The sequence below is a fragment of the Lissotriton helveticus genome, chromosome 1_1 (genome assembly GCF_964261635.1).
Source record: "Lissotriton helveticus chromosome 1_1, aLisHel1.1, whole genome shotgun sequence".
In the NCBI taxonomy this organism is placed as follows: Eukaryota; Metazoa; Chordata; class Amphibia; order Caudata; family Salamandridae; genus Lissotriton; species Lissotriton helveticus.
This window is the reverse complement of record NC_136057.1, coordinates 538,362,553-538,384,119: the sequence shown is the minus strand read 5'-3', so window position 1 is coordinate 538,384,119 and position 21,567 is coordinate 538,362,553. Positions and strand designations below refer to the sequence as shown.

At 41.9% G+C, this 21,567-nt stretch overlaps 1 protein-coding gene across 1 annotated transcript in view; it reads left to right on the top strand.

Moving 5' to 3' along the window:
- STRAP (serine/threonine kinase receptor associated protein) overlaps nt 1-18,113 on the top strand; it is a 184,429-nt gene extending 166,316 nt beyond the window's left edge. The window contains exon 9 of the mRNA XM_078674028.1: nt 17,577-18,113. Coding sequence (XP_078530154.1) covers nt 17,577-17,638 — 62 coding nt within the window. The 3' untranslated portion in view covers nt 17,639-18,113. The remainder of the gene's footprint in view (nt 1-17,576) is intronic.
- The last annotated feature ends 3,454 nt before the right edge of the window (nt 18,114-21,567 follow it).

Sequence of the window (21,567 nt, the reverse complement as noted above, 5' to 3'; positions counted from 1 at the left end):
CGTCAGTAGCGGACCTATGTGCGAATAGGCCGAAGGCAGCACAACGCGCCAAGATCCGGATGGCACCGAGGTGGTGTCTAGTAAGTTGCCGCACTGGTGTGGCCATCCTACAATGCTGAAAGTCGGCGTGGGGCGCCCCGTTGGCCTGTGAGATGGTGTCAGTAGCGGACTGATGTGTGAATGGGGCCAAAGGAAGCGCAACAATATTTTCTACTATATTTTCAGAGTAGAAGACACCACAAGGCGCTGAGATGCCAAGATCCGGATGGCACCGAGGTGATGTGTAAGTTGCGGACGGATGTGCGAATGGGGCCAAAGGCAGCTCAACAATATTTTCTGAAGAGAATACACCACAAGGCGCTGAGATGCCAAGATCCGGATGGCACCGAGGTGATGTCTAAGTTGCGGACCGATGTGCGAATGGGGCCAAAGGTAGCGTAACAAGATTTTCTGTATGGAAGATACAACTAGGCGTTGAGATGCCAAGATTCGGATGGCACCGAGGTGATGTCTAGGAAGTTGTGCCACTGGTGTGGCCATCGTACAATGGTAAAAGTCGGCGTGGGGCGCCCTATTGGCCTGTGAGATGGTGTCAGTAGCGGACTGATGTGCGAATGGGGCCAAAGGCAGCGCAACAATATTTTCTGACTGACACCACAAGGCGCTGAGATGCCAAGATCCGGATGGCATCGAGGTGATGTCTAAGTTGCGGACTGATGTGCGAATGGGGCCAAAGGCAGCGTAACAATATTTTCTGTATGGAAGATACCACTAGGCGTTGAGATGCCAAGATTCGGATGGCACCGAGGTGATGTCTAGCAAGTTGTTGTGGTCATCCTACAATGCTGAAACTCGGCGTGGGTCACCCCATTAGCCTGTGAGATGGCGTCAGTAGCGGACTGATGTGCGAATAGGCCGAAGGCAGCACAACGCGCCAAGATCCGGATGTCACCGTGGTGGTTTCATAGTTGAGAGGCACTTCATCTGCAGTGGGGCGCCGAGATCCGGATGGCACCGAGGTGATGTCTAGCAAGTTGCTGTACTTGTGTGGTCATCCTACAATGCTGAAACTCGGCGTGGGTCGCCCCATTAGCCTGTGAGATAGCTGTTCTTTGGATTTGGGCCTGGTCCACTAAAATGGCCCTGGGACACCTAAGAACTCGAACGCTCGATTTTTTTTCCCTTTCCTGTACATGCAAAAAAAGGTAAATGCCCGGTATGTTACACGCTTCATCTGCCACGATGAACTCTCCAGAGGAACCGAAAAAATATATAGTTGTGGTAACTATACCATGCATCGTCATATGGAGAGGTGGCACCAATTAATTATAGTGCTGCATAAAAGAGAGATTTGGAGGAGAACCCCTGACCTGCTAGTACATTCATCAAAGAAGTGGCACTGAGAGCTTCAGAGGCAAGGGAAACGGTCCCAAATATTTAGAAGAACTTTTGAAAGATTAAAATGACATGTTTAGATTGTGGTAAATTAATTTCATGTGGGCAGATGAGTGTTACTCTAATAAATACAGCATATGAACATCATCATAGTCGATGGTTGGTAGAGACATTTTGACTATATCCTGGACCTGCCCGTCCTCGCCCAAAATGGCGCCGGAATAAATGGGACTCGTAACTCCTTGTTGTGTACTGGTTGCAGAACCTTGAAATCACGAGATACGTATGCAGTTTTGAAGCACATGGCGGGCGGGGACGAGAATTGATTGAATATTTCGACATCCCTATTGATATTAAGTTCTGATGTGTTATTGATTACTGTACTGTTGAAAATTCGAATTAACGTCACCCATGGTACTTGCCCGCAAATGTATATCTAGATAATTTTATTGTAACTGGCCCTGTCGTATTTTAATTATAAAATGTACGTCCACCGATTCCGTAACTGTTAGACACCTTAGTTTTTGCAACCTAATGGCCCGCCCGTTACGTTCCTCTACAGTGTAAATGTCTATTCATCATATACGATTACAGTTTGCTCTGTGGCAGGCCCACGTGGTTATAGGCTCGTATTTGTATAATGAAATTTTCACAATAAAGGTTTTTAAAAGAAAACATGGTAGTAGTGTATACATTGGTAAAGTTTTTAATAATAGTCACTGTTTTAGAATCATTAAAAGGCAAGTGAAATAAAGCAGGCCAATTACATGAAGGGTAAAAGGTATAATACGAAGGAACGCAGTAAAGATAAATGGTCAAGGGCTGTTGTGTTTTCTATTCCTGCAACATAAAGTGATCGATAAGAATCTCATATTCAGGCGTATCGGCGACTAAGACAGCAGGTCGACCCTGTTTTGCTCAACGGCTCCGTCATAGAACGAAGAAACGCTCTTTTTCTCGAAAAAAGAATATATTTTACTTGCAGGACAGTTGTAAAATTTCCGGGAAAGTACATTAGCCTGGAACGTTATAACATATATTTAAGAGAAAATAATGTTCGGAAGTAATTAAAAGCGTAATTTTTAGGTGATATGACCAAGGCTTTCATCATTAGAATAAGAAAAGTAAAATGAACCAATGAAAAGTTTTATTAACAAGTCACATGACTTGTTATGCTTACGTTACGCGCTGCGCGCCCCGGATGACTTCCGGATGCGCTAACGCGGCGCGTCATATGACGCATTACGCGACAACGCAGGTCCAGAATATAGTCAAAATGTCTCCACCAACCAGCGGTCGAAACACAACCCCTTTCAGCAGGCTAAATAGTTCTGTTAAATGACAACAGAAAGGACAGGCAACAAGAACCATCAGTCAAAGAGGGGAGGGCTAGTTCTTCTCTACCGGGTTACATTGGGGCGCTACCGGAACTGATCGAATTGGTAGTCTACAGTGTTTCTGGATGTTTCAGACCGAAGCTGGGGTTAGCATGAGAGCAGCACCATTTCGTAGCTCCGTTGTGGCCATTCCGCAACCAATCATGGCAGCCGCTCTTTATCGTTATTTTGGGCGGGGTGGGTGGCGGAGCCGAGCTGTTTTGCAGCCATCATTGTGTGGAGTTCAGTTCATCTCACTAGTTTTGTATTTGTCATGAGGGGTTGTTCCTAATGTTTCTATTTTAGCGAGGTCAAAAAGAGATCCCATTAGTGGCCTACTGATTTTGCTCGATTCCTTTTCTTTTTTTTTTTACACGATTTTTCGTTATCTGCAAAGACTAAACAGAGTATTGCGACTCTGTGTTTGTTTGTAAATAGAGAATGAACCAAAGAGAACTAATTCTAAAACAGTCAATACTTGGATAACAATAATCAAATGGAGAGAGAAGCAGGCACGACGGATTACAACGGGGGCAAAGGCCTGCGTTAACTACCTTTCACTATCTGCAAAGAGAGAGTACTCCTAATAGAAATGAGGGGGGGGGGGGGGCACCATTCAAAGCAGATCAGTGTGCATAAACACGAAAATGTTTTCACTTACCACGTACTTGACATTCGACAGCTTATGATATTTGCTATTAAAAAACCATTGAAATTCACTGAAAAAACCATAGGTTATAGACCATATATAGTTAGGAATTAGCATTTACAAAACCTTGAAAATTCACTGAAAAAACCATAGGTTATACACCATATATAGTTAGGAATTAGCATTTAAAAAACCTTATTTTACTCACACAAAACCATTGAAATTCCATATATAGTTAGTTGCACTAACTATATATCGCGCACCCGCAATCCACTGCTGATCATGTCACATATTACATCATTCATGACATGGTCAGTGACATCACTGATGACATCACTGATGACATCTCAAATGACATCACTGATGAGATCACTGATGACATCTCATTTGACATCAATGACCACATCACTGATGATATCATTCATGTGACAATACAATGCATCTCCTCACGTTTTAATATAACCTCTGTTTCACCCAGTGTTAAATACAGAGTATAATTTTTGAAACCATTGACACACCAATACTAGTTACTACATACGTACTCACTGATTCCTACGTCTACACACACATTCACTCATTCACCCATACAATCATTCATACATACAATCACTCATCTTTACAACACTATCATATGCACTCATACACCTATACAGACACTTACACTCTGCCACTCATCCATGGAGTTACTCACACACCTAGTCAGTCCTGTAAAGAATCAATCACACTTCCATTTTCTTGTCTATACAGTTAAACATAGAGCACCTTACATTTTCAAACATATACTAACACATACTTACTTTCTTATACAATCATTGATACAAGTACACATTGATCTGCACAGAGTCACACACCTCCCAGCCAGCCACACACACACTCAGTCTCCTATACAAATACTTGGACAATCAATCAATAACCCATATAGTTAATCATATAGCTACTGATCAACACATGCAGCAGTTTACAGAACAACAGACATAATGATGCACAAATTAAGACAGTTTACTCACTAACCCATGCACTCAGTGAGACACATTTAATCACTCACTCATACATTCAGTCATGCACCTACTAAATCCTTCGTCCAGACACTTATACATCTACTCATTCTTCAATATGTAAAACATATTTAAACTTTACAGAAACACACAGTCACTGGATGATGTCATCAGTGATCTCATCAGTGATGTCATTTGAGATGTCATCAGTGATGTCATCAGTGATGTCACTGACCATGTCATGAATGATGTAATATGTGACATGATCAACAGTGGATTGCGGGTGCGCGATATATAGTTAGTGCAACTAACTATATATGGAATTTCAATGGTTTTGTGTGAGTAAAATAAGGTTTTTTAAATGCTAATTCCTAACTATATATGGTGTATAACCTATGGTTTTTTCAGTGAATATATATATATATATATATATATATATATATATATATATATATATATATATATATATATATATATATATATATATATATATATATATATATATATATATAATCTCTCCTACTGGCGGTCGCCAGTAGGTATATATAGTTAGGATTTTTTCTCTATGGGATTTTTGAAAATTCTATGTCTAATAACTTTGGCGTTTGTGGACGGAATTGGCTGAAATTTTCAGGAAAATGGCACATTTTGTTTCTGAGCAGCCCTTGAAAATTTGGGGGGGGTTCGTCAAGGGGGGGCAGAGAAAAAAGGGGGGTCCCAAAACGTGTTTTTAACATTGAGTTTTCCATAGGGCGGTTGGCCTCACTTTTAGCCCGAACGGCTGAATGGATTTGCACGAAACTTGGCAAAATTGTAGGGACTGGTAGCCCGATGTGCCTTTTGTAGGTCTCAATATATGTGCTCCAGTGGATTTTGAGAAATTAACGTTTAAAAAAAGATATATATCTGTAACAGCGGACCTGGCAGCGTCCCAGGACGCGTACTTTACGCGCAACGGAGCTTTGTGAAGCGAAGCTGATTGGTTCTCCGGCGTCTGTCAACATTCCAAACAGTCCGTAGCGGCCGCCATCTTGTCTCTCGGTAGGATCGAGAGACAAGAGGAGGTCAAAACAAAGGGGGAAATAACTATAAGGGGGCATAGTAGATCCTCGCTGACCCCCTAGGTTTGATGTGGAAGTTTTAAAAGGGCCCCGCGGGGCAAAAAAAAAAAAATAATAATAATAATCGAACGGCTGAATGGATTTGCACGAAACTTGGCAAAATATTAGGGACTGGTAGCCCGATGTGCCTTTGCTAGGTCTCAATATATGTGCTCCAGTGGATTTTGAGAAATTAACGTTCAAAAAAAGATATATATCTGTAACAGCGCTCCGCTTCGCGTAACGGAGGTTTGCGAAGCTGATTGGTCATTCTGTCACTGGGCTATAGTTGGGCTACATCTGGCTGATATTTGGGCTACATTTGTTTTTTTGTGTGTCTGGCGGCCATCTTTGGGCTACATTGGGCTACATTGGGCTTCATTGGGCTACATTGGGCTACATTTGGGCTCCAACATATATATAGGCCAATGTAGCCCAATATATATTTTTCAAAGTTAATTTTCGTAAAAACCACTGGAGCATATATCTTGAGACATAGCAAAGGCACATCGGGCTACCAGTCCCTACAATTTTGCCAAGTTTCGTGGAAATCCATTCAGCCGTTCGAGCTAAAAGTGAGTCCAACCGCCCTATGGAAATGAAGGAAATGAATGGGTAATTTGTAATTAGCAAATAGCTAATCGCAAACTAGGAATGGTAAAGAATCGCTATTTATTCCTTAAAGTTCGCTATTTAGGAAATGCAAAAAACTTTGATGATACATATGGCGGTTCATCTCTAACAAGATAAGAAGCATAGGGATACATTTATGATGACTGGCGCATCACCAGGGATGTGTTAGTCATTCTGTGCCGCTGTTCCGTCACCTATGGTGTGCTGCATTTACAATGCGGCGCATCATGGGGCAAAAACAGCACAGATGCGTGATGTATCTGTGCCGTAAAGGTGGCGCATTGCTGGAGTTGTATCGCAAGTGTGATGAAGCTCCAGCAAGGGTCGGGGGTGCCCCTGTCGCAGGGTTTCTGTTCTCACACAGAACTGTGGACAGAGGATTGGAACCTCGGCGAATTAGGGTGTCCCAAAACTCACGTTAGTAATCAAAAACTCCTTAGCAAGCTAGGTACAGTGTCACATTGGATATAACAAACTCTCAATGTTTAGACAATCCAGAATATGAACTTATAGTACCTCAGGATACGTGGAACTCATGAACAGTCGGTCGTTATATATTTCTTAGAAACCAGAACATGGAGTTAAGAAGAACACATGTGTATTTGAAATGTTTATTTACTAATGCCGTCTTCTCAGGCGTAGTATCTTAGATAATACAAGTACACATATTATCAGTAGCAAAATTACCAGCATAGTTACTAGTACATAAAAAGCGAATGGTGATAGTATGTTAACATGCTGTAAATGAATAAGAGTTAGCAACACTTATAAGCAGCCGCGGGCCGTGGAGGGAGTTACGGTGAGGCAGGGAGGCGGGGAGGGGGAGAAGCAGGGTGGAGAATACAAGTACACATATTATCAGTAGCAAAATTACCAGCATAGTTACTAGTACATAAAAAGCGAATGGTGACAGTATGTGAACATGCTGTAAATGAATAAGAGTTAGCAACACTTATAAGCAGCCGCGGGCCGTGGAGGGAGTTACGGTGGGGCAGGGAGGCGGGGAGGGGGAGGGGCAAGGTAGAGAGGGCTGCACCCTGCTTCTCCCCTCCCCGCCTCACCGTAACTCCCTCCACGGCCCGCGGCTGCTTATATCTCACCCTCCCTAATACACATATTATATTATTTGCTAAGAAGGTCTCTTTGTGTTGGTTTAGGGCGTGCCCATACTTTAGTGTCTTAGATTTGAAGGAATCACATCAGCATACACCAGCTCTCTCTTCATGTGAACCGCATCAACTGTTGTGTATGTGTGTTCGGCAAAGCAATATAAAACCCGCCTCATGCCCAGAATTGGCAGAAGTTGCACTTATGTTATGAGTATGAAGTCGTGGAGATCAGACCTCATAACAATTCTGTATCGTGTTGTTCTTGAAACTTTAGCACTCGCTGTACAGATATAGTTTAACAAGCAAAGCAGATAGTAGAGCAATAACATATTATTCTCATGTAAACCACGATGAACTACTAGGTGGAAAGCTAAAGCAACAACTAAGTGTCGTGTGCAGAAGTTGCAAAAAAGGAAAAATGGCGTTTAAACCGGTAATGAGCCCATGCTAACTTAACACGGTGTAAAGATATCCAGGACCTAGATGACACCTCCCCATGATCCGGAAACGAACTGAATAAGATAATAGAAGTGCCATCTCATGAGAGCAGATTGCAAGTTTATATGTGGACGGTCCGCAAGGTAAAGCATTAAAAACTAGGAAAATTTAATGCTAAAGAAAAATAAAACAGCCAAGTACTTTATCGAGTCTTAAGCCAATAGGCAAGGTAAATAATAAAAACTTGACAAATAAGTCAATGAATTGTCAATGAAATGCTAGTACTCAGCATATCAAACATGAAAAAGGTCTATGACATAACTGTGTATGCAAAATAAGCTGCAACAGCCTCCAATAGGAAGTCACCGTCTTCATCCGAAAACAGTTCAGCCATCCAATTTAAAAGCGGAAAAGAACATACGTGCTCTCCCAGCACCGGATCCTCTATCACCATCAGAGGACAGCTCGTGGGTTTTCAAGAAAGCTCTGTTCCAAGAAAGACTGTGCTGCCGCCAGTAAATTCCAGGGACCAAGTAGTCCATGCATCAATGCCACAGCCATAATCCTTTCGCCAGGACAAACCAACTCGTGAGTAATGATAGGAGTCATCAGCTGATTAAAGTCGACGTCAGGAGAAACCGGTCCGCAGAGACACAAATCAATGGCCCAATCGAAATCACAGGTCAGGCAGTGAAATACAGGCTGGACACAGGTGAAGTAGGAGAATCGAAAAGATAATCCATATGCCGTGCTTAATATCGCCAACGGCATTGTGCCATAATATTCTAGCATGCGATTGCGGAACAGTGTCAGCAGCTGCAGGGTGGGAGGTTGCATAGGAGGGACATCCATATTTAAAAATGTAAAAAAGCACAAGAGCGTCCGCTGGTAATGCAAGTAAAAATGCCAATCCACGAACCAGAGTGGAGAAAATAGAATGAAAGGAAGCAGGGATGACTCCAAAGATTTTCTCAAATGAAGTCACGAGACCACTGGTAACAACTTTAAAAAAGTGCGCCAGGGTCTTTGTGGAGGATGCGTTAAAGATAGTCGGAACCATCTTGCTGAAATTGAAAGGCAAATCTGAATTGAAAAGGGTCTGCACCTCTGTACGGGTGTTCGCTATGTGAAGCACGAAAGTTTCACGGGCCGAACTCAAGGCCACCTCTCTCTGAGACAAAAGAGCTCTTATTCTTGCCATGCCGTTGAAATCTGTCCCAAGGTTGGTATTTGTGGCCAGATTGAAAACTCCCTATGTTCATGTGTGGGAGGAAATAGAACATTTCTGCAGCAAATAACCCGTTCACTTACTGTTACGATAAAAGGAATACTTTTAATTAACTCAGAACAATCTTCATTATTGAGCATCAAATAACTACCATTTTCCAACAACTTGAACGTGTGGATGATAGCAGGAACTGGCGTGCCTTGCAACACGCAAGCCATATTTGGTCGGTGTTTGTTGCATGAACCGTGTAACTGTATGTGCCTACACATTAGTGAATGATCTGGCGTCTCAGTGCATTCCTCTCCATTCAGATAAACTTCTTGATCATCTTTGAAACATCTGTATGTGTATGGAAGCGACCAGACCTCATGAAGAAAAGCACTACCTAAAGGTTCATAACGACTTATTGGTATATATTTCATACAATTTGAAAACTTATATAAAGCAAAAGGCAGCGTTATTAAACCGTGGATAAGGCACGTTGCCAAAAAACCCGCAATCCTCTGCTGATGATGTCACTGAGCATGTCATGAATGATCTAATATGTGACATCATCAGCAGTGGATTACGGGTAATAGTATCTCTAGTTTACTCCCCTATAGCTGTCTTTCTTTTAACATAAGTGTCTGTTTCCTTCCCTTATACTTACTGTTTTTGGTTCGCTTCTGGTTCGCGTACCGGCGAGCGAACTGGGAAGCGAACTAAGAGAAATAGAGGTTGGCACAGTTCCAAATATTGTACCAATTTTTTAATAACGGGGAGGTAGTTCTGAAAAGAACTTTTTTTTTTTATTGTTTTTGTTGTTTTATATTTTTTTTATTTTTCGGAACATTTTTTTACTTTTTTTGAATTTTTCTGAACAGTTTTATATTTTTGGGGGTTTTTCTTGGAGGGGGCAATGAAAACGATTCATTGTAAAGGGCTCAACAGGAGCAACAAAACAAAAAAAGAAGTATTTATTATTTTGGGCGTTTCGTACAAACTTGCATATGATAGTCAATAGCTCTGTTGATCAGAGTGATGCTTTTTTCTCCGTAGGAAATGAATCCATCGCAAAATACGCAGATGTGTTTTACTTCACCAAATTTCATTTGTATATATGGCACCATCTCCCTGCCCTCTGGTCCCGTTACTTCCGGTACAACAGATCTTCTGGCCATAATAGGGAGATTATCTAGGTCGTTCCGAAACTGTGCAGCACTGTAGTTGTTAGGATGCCACCTAGTCATATGGCGATGCATTGTGTAGTTTCCGAAACTGTATTTTTTCTCGGTTCCTCTGGACAGTCTATCTTGACATATAAGGCAAGTTACGTATCTTGCATTTACTTTTTTCTGACCTTTGGGAATTTTAAAAAATTGCCAAATGAAGTTTTCTTTCCGGTGAGACGTCCTGGGCTGCTCAGACAAAAACTTCCTCTCTTCGTGCTCGTCGTCCTGTTCCTCTTCTTCTTCTTCTTGTTGAATTATAACTTGAGCAGGTGGTCCACTCTTCCTTGGATGTGGTGGAGGTGGTGGGGAAGCACCAGCTGAAGCTACTAAAGAAGCCATTGCTCAGTGATCACAAAGGGTCTTTCTCTCACAATGATGAAAGTCAGAGTGAGGAAAGAAGGAGGGATTTTCATCATTTGGGAAAAACAAGAGTTCTCAACCAATCAAAAGTGTTCATTTTAGATTATATGACCTAGTCTTACATCATTAGGAAACCAAAAGTGAAATGAACCAATGAAAAGTGTTATTACCAAGTCACATGACTTGCTGTGTTTACGTTAAGCGCTTTGCAGGGCCTCCCGGTTTGCTTCCAGAAACCTGCGCTTTGCGACTCGCTTCGCGTACCAGTTCGCTAACGTAGCACGTCATATGACGTATCACGCGACAACGTGAAACGTCATGCGGACGGGAGGCGTCACGATGTTGTTTTCTAACGCGGCACTTGCGGTAAAGAAACGTTTACCGGCTCGCGGTCTATTTCGCGGCATCAAGGTCAGCTAACGGGAAGCTTCCCGATTCGCGAAGCGGGAACGAAGAAAAAAAAATATTTTAAAAAAAAATTATTCATAAACATATAAAATATATTTTTGGATTTAAAGAAGAATACATTTTACAGCTACAGATATTAGCTGTTAAAAAACCAATGAAATTCACAGAAAAAACCATAGGTTATAGACCATATATAGTTAGGAATTAGCATTTACAAAACCTTGAAAATTCACTGAAAAAACCATAGGTTATAGACCATATATAGTTAGGAATTAGCATTTAGAAAACCTTATTTTACTCACACAAAACCATTGAAATTCCATATATAGTTAGTTGCACTAGCTATATATCGCGCACCCGCAATCCACTGCTGATGATGTCACATATTACATCATTCATGACATGGTCAGTGACATCACTGATGACATCACTGATGACATCTCAAATGACATCACTGATGACATCACTGATGACATCTCATTTGACATCAATGACCACATCACTGATGATATCATTCATGTGACAATACAATGCATCTCCTCACATTTTAATATAACCTCTGTTTCACCCAGTGTTAAAAAGAGAGTATAATTTTTGAAACCATTGACACACCAATACTAGTTACTACATACGCACTCACTGATTGCTACATCTACACACACCTTCACTCATTCACCCATACAATCATTCATACATACAATCACTCATCTTTACAACACTATCATATGCACTCATACACCTATACAGACACTCACAGTCTGCCACTCATCCATGGAGTTACTCACACACCTAGTCAGTCCTGTAAAGAATCAATGACACTTCCATTTTCTTGTCTATACAGTTAAACATAGAGCACCTTACATTTTCAAACATATACTAACACATACTTACCTTCTTATACAATCATTGATACAAGTACAGATTGATCTGCACAGAGTCACACACCTCCCAGCTAGCCACACACACACACTCAGTCTCCCATACAAATACTTGGGCAATCAATCAATAACCCATATAGTTACTCATATAGCTACTGATCAACACATGCAGCAGTTTACAGAACAACAGACATAATGATGCACAAATTAAGACAGTTTAGTCACTAACCCATGCAGTCAGTGAGACACATTTAATCACTCACTCATACAGTCAGTCATGCACCTACTAAATCCTTCGTCCAGACACTTACACATCCACTCATTCTTCAATATGTAAGACATATTTAAACTTTATAGAAACAAAAAATCACTGGATGTTGTCATCAGTGATGTCATCAGTGATGTCATTTGAGATGTCATCAGTGATGTCATCAGTGATGTCACTGACCATGTCATGAATGATGTAATATGTGACCATCAGCAGTGGATTGCGGGTGCGCGATATATAGTTAGTGCAACTAACTATATATGGAATTTCAATGGTTTTGTGTGAGTAAAATAAGGTTTTCTAAATGCTAATTCCTAACTATATATGGTCTATAACCTATGGTTTTTTCAGTGAATATATATATATATATATATATATATATATATATATATATATATATATATATACATTTGCTGCCGGTGTTGGCTAAAATTTGCGAAAAAATGGCGTTTCGCCAATTGGACAATTTTGTTGAGACCTCTAATGCCTTACATCCGGCCCAATCGGGGTTTCGGGCAGCATACAGCACCGAAACAGCCTTGGTTGAGGTGTCGGAGGCTATTCGGGAGTGCCTGGACGGAGGCGGCAGAGCGGTTCTGATTTTGTTGGATCTCTCTGCCGCCTTCGACACGGTGCCACACGGGCTTCTCCTCACCAGACTGTCCGCCATTGGCATTACTGGCTCGGCTCTAGACTAGCTGACGTCATTCCTGAACAATAGGACTCAGCAGGTCTGGATGCCACCGCATGTGTCATCGCCGAGAATACTCTCTACTGGAGTTCCGCAGGGGTTTACCTGACCCCGCTGATCTATCTGGCTGAGCATCTGGGGGCAAAAATAATTGCCTACGCTGACGATACCCAACTTCTGTTTACCTGGCCAGGTGACAATTTGGATAAGTCAGCTGTTCAGCTCTGTCTCTCTTCTGTTTTTCGCTGGCTCGCACTTGCACAGTTAAAGTGCAATGAGGAAGAGTCTGAAGTCCTCTTTTTTGGAACCTTCCCCGCAACTTTAGAGATCATCACCTGATATTCCCTGTCCCAAATCTATGGGAGGCCCGGCTAAGAATCTGGGTGTTTGGTTCGGAGATAATTTTAAATTTGAGGACCATATTAAAAAACTTACAGGTATCTGTTTTGGGACCCTGAAAACTCTGCGCAGATTTTTTCCTCTACTTCCAAGGGAAGCTAAAGGGTCAGTGGCGCGTGCCCTCATTCTATCTAGGCTCGATTACGCCAATGCTTTGTTCAGTGGCCTTCCATCCTATCTGATCAAACGACTCCAGGTGGTTCAGAATGCGGTAGCTAGACTCCTCTTTAATATTCCTAGGAGGTCTAGCGTCCGCTCCCACCTGTGTAGTCTTCATTGGCTCCCGGTGACACAGCGCATTTTGTTTAAATCGCTGGTCCTCTCTTTCAGAGCGACGCATGAGTTAGGGCCACTGTACCTGAGAAAACGCTTCTCTATGTATGTCCCTAATCGCTGTCTCAGATCAGCCAATCAGTGTAGGATGGTCCTTCCTAGATTCAAGTATGCTAGGCTGGGGGGCCAGTCTATATCCGCTACTGCAGCCAGAGCCTGGAATGCACTCCCCTTCCACCTCCGCGCATCTCAGAATATTGCCCAATTCAAGAAAGGCCTAAAAACTCATTTGTTTAACTTAACTACCTAACTGCTCCCACCGCCTTCTGCCTCTGCTCTGCTTACATACCTTCACGCGCCAGGATACTCACGAGTAATAGAGCACGCTACAAAACACTCTAACATAACATAACATAACAGTCCGGGTACTGGGTCAAGTTTGTTGGAGGGTACTGGGTCAAGATTTTTGGAGCCTTCGGTCCCTGAGACTCAAGTCATGAGGCCATTCAACTAGCCAATGGAGTCACTCTGTTTCTGGGTTCAAGAGTTGCAGGTACAGTCCCTCTCACTCAAGCAAGAGGACAGCAGAGTGGTAGTCGTTTCAGTGGCACAGCAGTTCTTCTTCCTGGCAGAGTATCCACACGTCCAGAAGGGTACTGAAGAGTTGGTTTCTGAGGTCCTGTATTTATTCCCAGTTGGGCCGTTGAAGTGGGAGAGAAGCTCCTAGAGGTTTCCCTTTGAATTCCCCAGACATCCTACCTTCCTTGTCCTGACTCCAGACTAACTACAGGGGCTATGCAGTCCTCTATGTGGAGTCCGGACACAGCCTATTCAAGTGTAAATGGGGCTGGGTCCAGCTTCTCTCTCCCATCCTGCCAGTGATTGCCCGTCCAGGCACACCTAAGCTCCCTATTGTGAGTGGCTGTTTAGTAGAAATACAAAAGGCCCAATGGTCAACTACGCAGAGTCAAGTGACCTAGGACAGGCTGCAGGCACTAAACTGCTAAGGCAGGAAAATGCCAGCTTTCCAAAAGCGGCATTGTCAAAATTGTAAAAAAAATCTGACCTACCTATGAAAGAGGGTTTTACATTACATTTTCCAAAGACGCCAAACGTGAACTGTAAGCTACTCTTATTTGGAAATTACAGTCGGACACCTAGTAGTACAAACTGAACCTACTATACCTATTTTGGGACGGATATACTCGTTGCACTTTACTAGTGTCCTAGAATCATGAAATTTTAACCAATGACATGTTGGCACTTTAACAAGAATTAGGTGCGTTATCTTGTTATAGTATTTGTGGAATCATTTTTTTTTTTTGCTAAATAACCCTGGCTCTGACATAATTGATGCACTTTATCATTGTTATTGAGCTATGGATTAACCATTTATGCATGTTGGCCCTTTAATATGTAAAATGTGCAATATCTTACTATAATTATCATTGACATTTTAAAAAATGTTTTCGTTTCTCTTTGAAAACAGATTTAATTGTAAGATTTTGTTTCATGGGATATTTATTAATGCATTGGTTCAATTATTAATAATATTTGATTTATTGAGTTCTGCTGTTATATATTACGTGATTGTGAAGTGTTTTGATTGCAATGATTTTTATTAATCATGCAATAAAGAATTTTACTAGAACTAACTGGCTTATTCAAAGTCACAAGTTAACTCCAAAGTTATCTTTCGGTAGTGGTAGGCCTTGCAGTAGTGAAATACAAATTTAAGAGTTTTTCACTACCAGGCCAAGTAAAACTTAAAAGTGCATGTCCAACTTTGTAAATACACTACACTCTTCCCTCTGGACTGCCCAGGGTCTGCCCCAGGGCGACTTGTATGTTTTAAAAAGGAATGTTTGGGCTTGGCATAAGGTTTATTTTGCCAGTTAGAAAGGCAGTTTAAAACTGCACCCATAGGCTGCAATGGCAGACCTCGGACATGTTTGAAGAGCTACCCAAGTGGGTGGCACAACTAGTGCTGCAGGCCCACTGGTCGTAGCAATTAATTTACAGTGCCTGGGTACATGTAGTGTCACTTTACAAAGGACTTCTAAGTAAATTAATTATGCCAATTCGGTATGAGCCACTGTTATGTGTTAGGGATGAGAGTACATGCACTTTAGCACTGGTTAGCAGTGGCAAAGTGCGAAGAGTCCCAGGGCTGGCATAAACAAGATCAGCAAAAAGTATGGGGGACGACCACACTAAGGCTGACTGGTCTAACGGAGACAAAGGAAGGATACCTGTCTACACTTAAATAAACCTTATGTCTACAGCTGTCATGGCTACGAGGACACTGTCCGTTATGTCGCAGCCCCTCACCCTTCCCATCCCGCACAAAAACTCATTATGAAGCCTAGTACCTCTCACATACACGAATGTCATTGTGTATTTAATGTATAGCAGCTCGGGCTGCTGTTCAGCATGGCTTAAACAAAGACGAAGCGTAATGACGCAGTCATCTCTGGCCATGTCATAGCGCTTTGCTTTAAGCCATATTGCATAACAGCCCACACTGCTGTGCAACATGTCTAAATAAACATTAACAAAGCCAATAGATGCCACATAAGTGCAACGTAATGACTTTGTTAATGCTTATTGATCTGATTCATACAATGACAGACTTTGGTTTGTGGTCAGCCGACTTGCTCGGTCCTGAAGATGACCGGTTGAATTATTTTGGTCAAAACTCTGACACCAATATGGCTACAACGTATTTTTTGAAAACTAGATATGGAAAACTTCTCTGGGAATTTTATTAACTTAAGCTATACTAAGTGCTCTACATACTAAGATCCATGTAGTCTGTCTCCATAACCTTTTTGATCATTTTTCACGTTACTAATTTCATGGTGTTCACACTGAGTGTATAAAAATTAACCAAACGTGTTAAAAAGGAAAGTCCTGCATCATTATCATATGTAAAAAAAAGTCCTTGAGCTCAAATGTGTATGTCGTTCTGTTTCTGTATGTATGTTTGCATGTATTATTGGCATGATATATTGTTGTTCTCATCTGAATAATCTACTTTCCCTTTACGTAATGATATCGTGTTTGAAAATATTAACTATATTTCACTAGTTATGATTTCAGTGCTTTTTATTAATTGTTCAATAAGCCTTTTGATTAGAGTTCTAAGATTGCAACTGCTCTAAAAACAAGGGTACTACTGCCTGACGTGCATGTGTGACTCACAGGATGTGTTATTTTAGAGACAAAATTCGAGCAAATTTAGTAGCATAAGAAACTCAACACATTCTGCAACATTTTGTTCCTTGGAAGTCAGTGTGACCTCCAAGAAACGAACGAAAGGAGGAATACGTGTGGAGTGTTTGAAGTGAAAGTTAAAATTGCGATCATGATTATACACCAATAAGTTGACCTGCTGTGAGTTCTTGTACATTTCTCAGTGAGGCCTGAAACTTCAGTTAATTTTCTGTTCTGTTGGAAACCGTTGGAGGTCAGAGTGCCGCAGAAGCATAGGCTCTGCAGGATAGTAATATCAATCTGAATCTCTGGTCTCGAGAATATCCAGCATGTTTAACTTTGCTATCGGGAGATCGGAGTAAAACACATTGCAATAGTTGAAAACGGACCACACTTTGCAAATATCTGCTTATTTAAAAAAATTTCAGGTCTAATACTTTTTTTTTATTTTTTTCCTTTTGTTTCCTTCCCTTCTACTTTTTCCATCAATTACTGTTATTCTTCAAACTCCGACCACCTGTTCATGTGGTGGTACTCTTTTGGTTTCCACCCAAGGTGGTGAATATTCTTCCGCACTTCCGGAAGGTGGTATAGAATCATTGGTTCTTTGTAAACTGTGGTAACGTTATTCATCAGTACTTAATGAAGAACAGTGGCCTTAGAGGGAAGTGCTTAAATGGTTTGAGGACGTGAATTAAAGTGACCTAGATGTGCTTTCTTTATAGTAGGAAATTGTCAGGGACCCTCAATCTAGTCTTTGAGCTGTAGTAGGGTCGATAAAACATTTCTGTTCCTAAGAACTAACCAGTCGATGACCCGGTCTTCCTGATTTCTCACTTAACATTTTTGTAAAATTATTTTGAGAATAAATGTTTTTAATTTGTAATGCTTGGTGTAAGCAAAAGCAACCGTCTTTAAACAAATGTTAATTTTCTGTTTTAATTTGCAGAAGAGCTTGTGGCAGAAAATGCAGACCCCATTTTTAACACGACTCCTGAAATTAAAGCTTGAACGTTCATGCAGTCAGTCAGTGTTTAATCCATCGGCATCAAAACGGAGAAGAACGGGATCCTTCTCGGACATGCTCTCCACGCAACACACAACTGAGCAGAAACTGAGTTTGTAGGTTACCCCAAATGTTGGGAGACAATATCACTTGTTGCTTACAACAAACAAACTCTGCCTATCAAAGACACATAGTTGTGCGAACGACTCGCAGCCGACTATATTGTCGTTTGTGCTAAAAGTAAAATATAAACAGTTGTTTCAGTTTCGGCTAAGGTTGGTTATAGGAGTGGCTCTCGTTACCAAGGGAACGCAAGGTGATGGTGCTTTGCTGATTGGTCCAGAAGCAGGAAGACGTACGCCTTAGTTCTGAAAGTGAGAGTACAATATTTATGAATTTCTTTTCCTCTGGTTTCATTTTACCCTGCTTCAGAGCATTTTCATTGTATTTTCATTTGGTCGAATAAAGCCTCGAAACATCTTCTGCTTTGTTGATTTGCATATATTTATAATGGTGATAAAACTAACATTTAGATTTGAAATAAAATTTGGATGTACTTTTTTCAGAGCATGTGCATGCACTTTGCTGGTGGGACGTGCACTGGTGAGAGGAAACGGGAAAGAAGACTATATGTGTAACAGCCAAGTGGTGTCTACATGCCGGGGAAAGCATACACAGAGATGCAAGCTGCAAACTGGGCGGCCTAAACGAGACCTACCAATAGACCATTGATGACCAGAGTGCACACATATTGCACTATCATTGTTAAATGTAAAGTTTGTGCCAGCTACCGCACACTTGTGCTCTTGTCTGCAGCTTGCCCTATCCTAACTCCTCTTGAGTCACCAACACTCCCCACATAAGAATCTCACCAGGGTCTTTGTGCTCTTACCTTTCCACTGCTCTCATCAGCCTCCCCAGTTCTCCCTAAGTAAAGTGAGTACACATGGTGGGTAGATTTTGCCACCACTCAAACCACCACCAGCAAGCAGAGCAGTGTGCGTTTAGCTCAAAGAATCATACCTGCCCTCCTAGGCTGTGTGCATGCCCTTTAATGTCCCAAATGACTCTATGGATAACAAAGGGGCACTAGAAGGGGCCAAAGGATTTTGAGAAGGCCAAAACGGTATACCAAAAGAGTAAACGTTCTGATGTCACAGTATCCTGTACACTAAACCGCTCTTTTTCTATATGTAAGGCTTCCATGGTTAAGGTATGCAACATCATAAAATTGATGACTCTTTGCAGTTAAATGCCCCTTCCTATTTGGCACTGAAAAAAATCCCTAACACTTGAGGGGTTCCTCAGTATTATTCTCAATTTCCTCCCCCCCTTAGCTTTTCACTACTTCGGTGAATCCATTAGCCAAAGCACTAGGAAAGAAAGCGTTTAACATTTAGTTGTATGCCAATCACACAGATCTTTCTGTGTTGTATAATAAGCCTGTCTCCCACTCAGCCTTTCAACAACTCGTGAGCTTAGTATGGAGGTGGATGGATAGCAATGTCTTAAAATCACATGCTGGCAAAACAAAAATACTGCAAATCAATGGCAATATTGATCTTTGACGTGTCACAAATTGGCTTGTACAAATGGCTGTCTGCCGATCCCAGCTCTCTGTGAAACGTCTAGAGGTAAAAACAGATAAAGACCTTAATTTGGCAGCACATATCTTCCTAGTGGTATCCACATGTTTTTACCACCTTAGAATCCTCCAGGAATACCGTTTTTAACTCCTTATGGCTCGAGGCTGCATTATGCAAACTCACTGTATTTAGGTCTGCCTACCAGCTTACTTAACAAGTTCCAAGTGGTTCAAGGGTATAATTGTAAGAGCACATGGAAATGCCCATTCACGTCCCTTTGCTCCATCTTCTACATTGGCTTCCATTCAAGCAGTGCTTACGTTTAAGGCATTATGCATTGTATTCAGATCCTTTCAAGATAAATCTTCTTGCTTCATTTCCCAGAAGAAACAAATATATAACCTAGCCCACTGTCTGTCCTTTTACGACCAATTCCCTGGAGGTTCCTAAATACTTAATCTCAATTTGGAGGCTTCCATATTCGATCTGTTCCCCTAGGTTTCAGGAATTCGCATTCAGATCAACTTTGTTTTGAGTCCAAGCTCCTTAATTTTAGACGTTCGCTGAAAAACCTAGCTTTTCTTACAAGCCTATTCTAAGTCTTAACTCCTGTTTCATTATTTTGTGGCTTGAACTCTACTGCCAAGAAACCTCAGGTGTACGTGTGCTGTATGAATCCTTTCAAAATTACAAAAGGAGTTAGGCAAAGGGCACTTCAACAGGATTGCCAGGGATCTTTGCTCTGGCTGCAGGCGCAGCAGGTAAAAGTCTTATAAAATCCTCAAAAGCTACCTCTTTGCAAAGTTCGCAAACACTCTATAGATGGAAGAAATTTCTTGACCTATTTGAACCCATGATCCAAACCAAAACCCAGGGAACAAATGTACTTCTATAATCAAACTATCTAGAATTTCCAACTAATAGCTTCAAAAACATATGGAGCAAAACAAAATTCACACAAATATGGACAAGTACAAATCAGCTAGTTCTTGTCCTCCTCACGCTGTCTTCCAAGTTGTTGGGGAAAGAAGTGTAAGGAAATTGAGGGGTCCGGTTGTATTTTCGAGTCTAGCGGACTTGTAGATGTGAAGTTTACAAGAATTAATTAATAAATGATCATGCCCTTTCTTACAAGCCACTATCTATTAAGAGTTAAAAACGATCTATTTTTTAGTAAAAATTAGTTTGTTTAAAAATGTTTTAAAAACACAAAGCCAGAAACCTAATGTTTGAGGCATACGAGCTGTAGATCACATGCTTTAGCATAGAGCTCCATCTGGTGTTGGGCTCTGATGTTTGCACTTTGTTTTTCTTCGACGAAGTGTTTGTAGTTACGAGGTGGGTGACTCCTTACGATGATAGTGCGCATGGGCATCGACTCCATTCCCAGATCATTTTTTTCCGCCATCGTGTTCGGATGTGTATTGCTGCGCTCCGGTTCGGTATCTTCTTCTAACCCTTTCGACGCGCAATCCTTTCCACTCGGCGGTATTGTTTTCGATTCCGGTTTCCCTTTCGACGCGCATCATAAAATCCAACAACTTCGATCCGTAGCTACGACGCGGGCCGTGAGGCCTACCCACGCAGACCACGCTAGCAGTCCTGGGAACGGACTCCATTTAAGAAATGACCCGGGCATGATGCAAAGTTACCACACACAGGCCTCCACGAGGTCTGTAACCTCTGCCTATCCCCGGGGCGCGAAGCAATCCACTGCGAGGCCTGGCGATCATTCCGATCAAAGAAAACCATTTGTGACCGTCTGGCTCGACGTCACGACATGCGACGCAGCACCAGCCCGGTGCCAGACATCTTCGGAGAAGAGTCTGAATTCCAACAGCCCGGCTCAACGAATAGTGAGTAACGAGCCCCAAGTGATGACGAAAACAACAAAGGCTCCTGTATCATCTTCGGCCTCGGGCCCAGGTCAACACTGTGAAAATGTTTCAGATGCCCCGCCCTCTGGCCCGGCTATGAAACATAGGGATAAACATTCCGGCTCTGGATCGAGCCAGCCCCATTCCGGTGCTGAACCCACATCTTTGGCACCGAAAACCAAGACCAAGCACGTGCCTGACGCTTCGCTGTCGGCAACGAAGATATCTTCAGCACCGACAGACTCTGATCCGAAACCACATAAACCCAAAGCTCCAGAGCCGACACCGGCTAAACCCAAATCTTCGGAGCCCAAACCCACTAAAGGCAAACCTTCGGAGCCCAAACCAACCAAAGATAAACCTTCGGAGCCCAAACCGGTTAAAGTCAAGCCTTCTGAGTCGAAACATTACGCATCGAAAGGCTCGGAGCCCAAAAAGCACACAGCTCCTCCAAAAGCTTCAGTTGAAAAA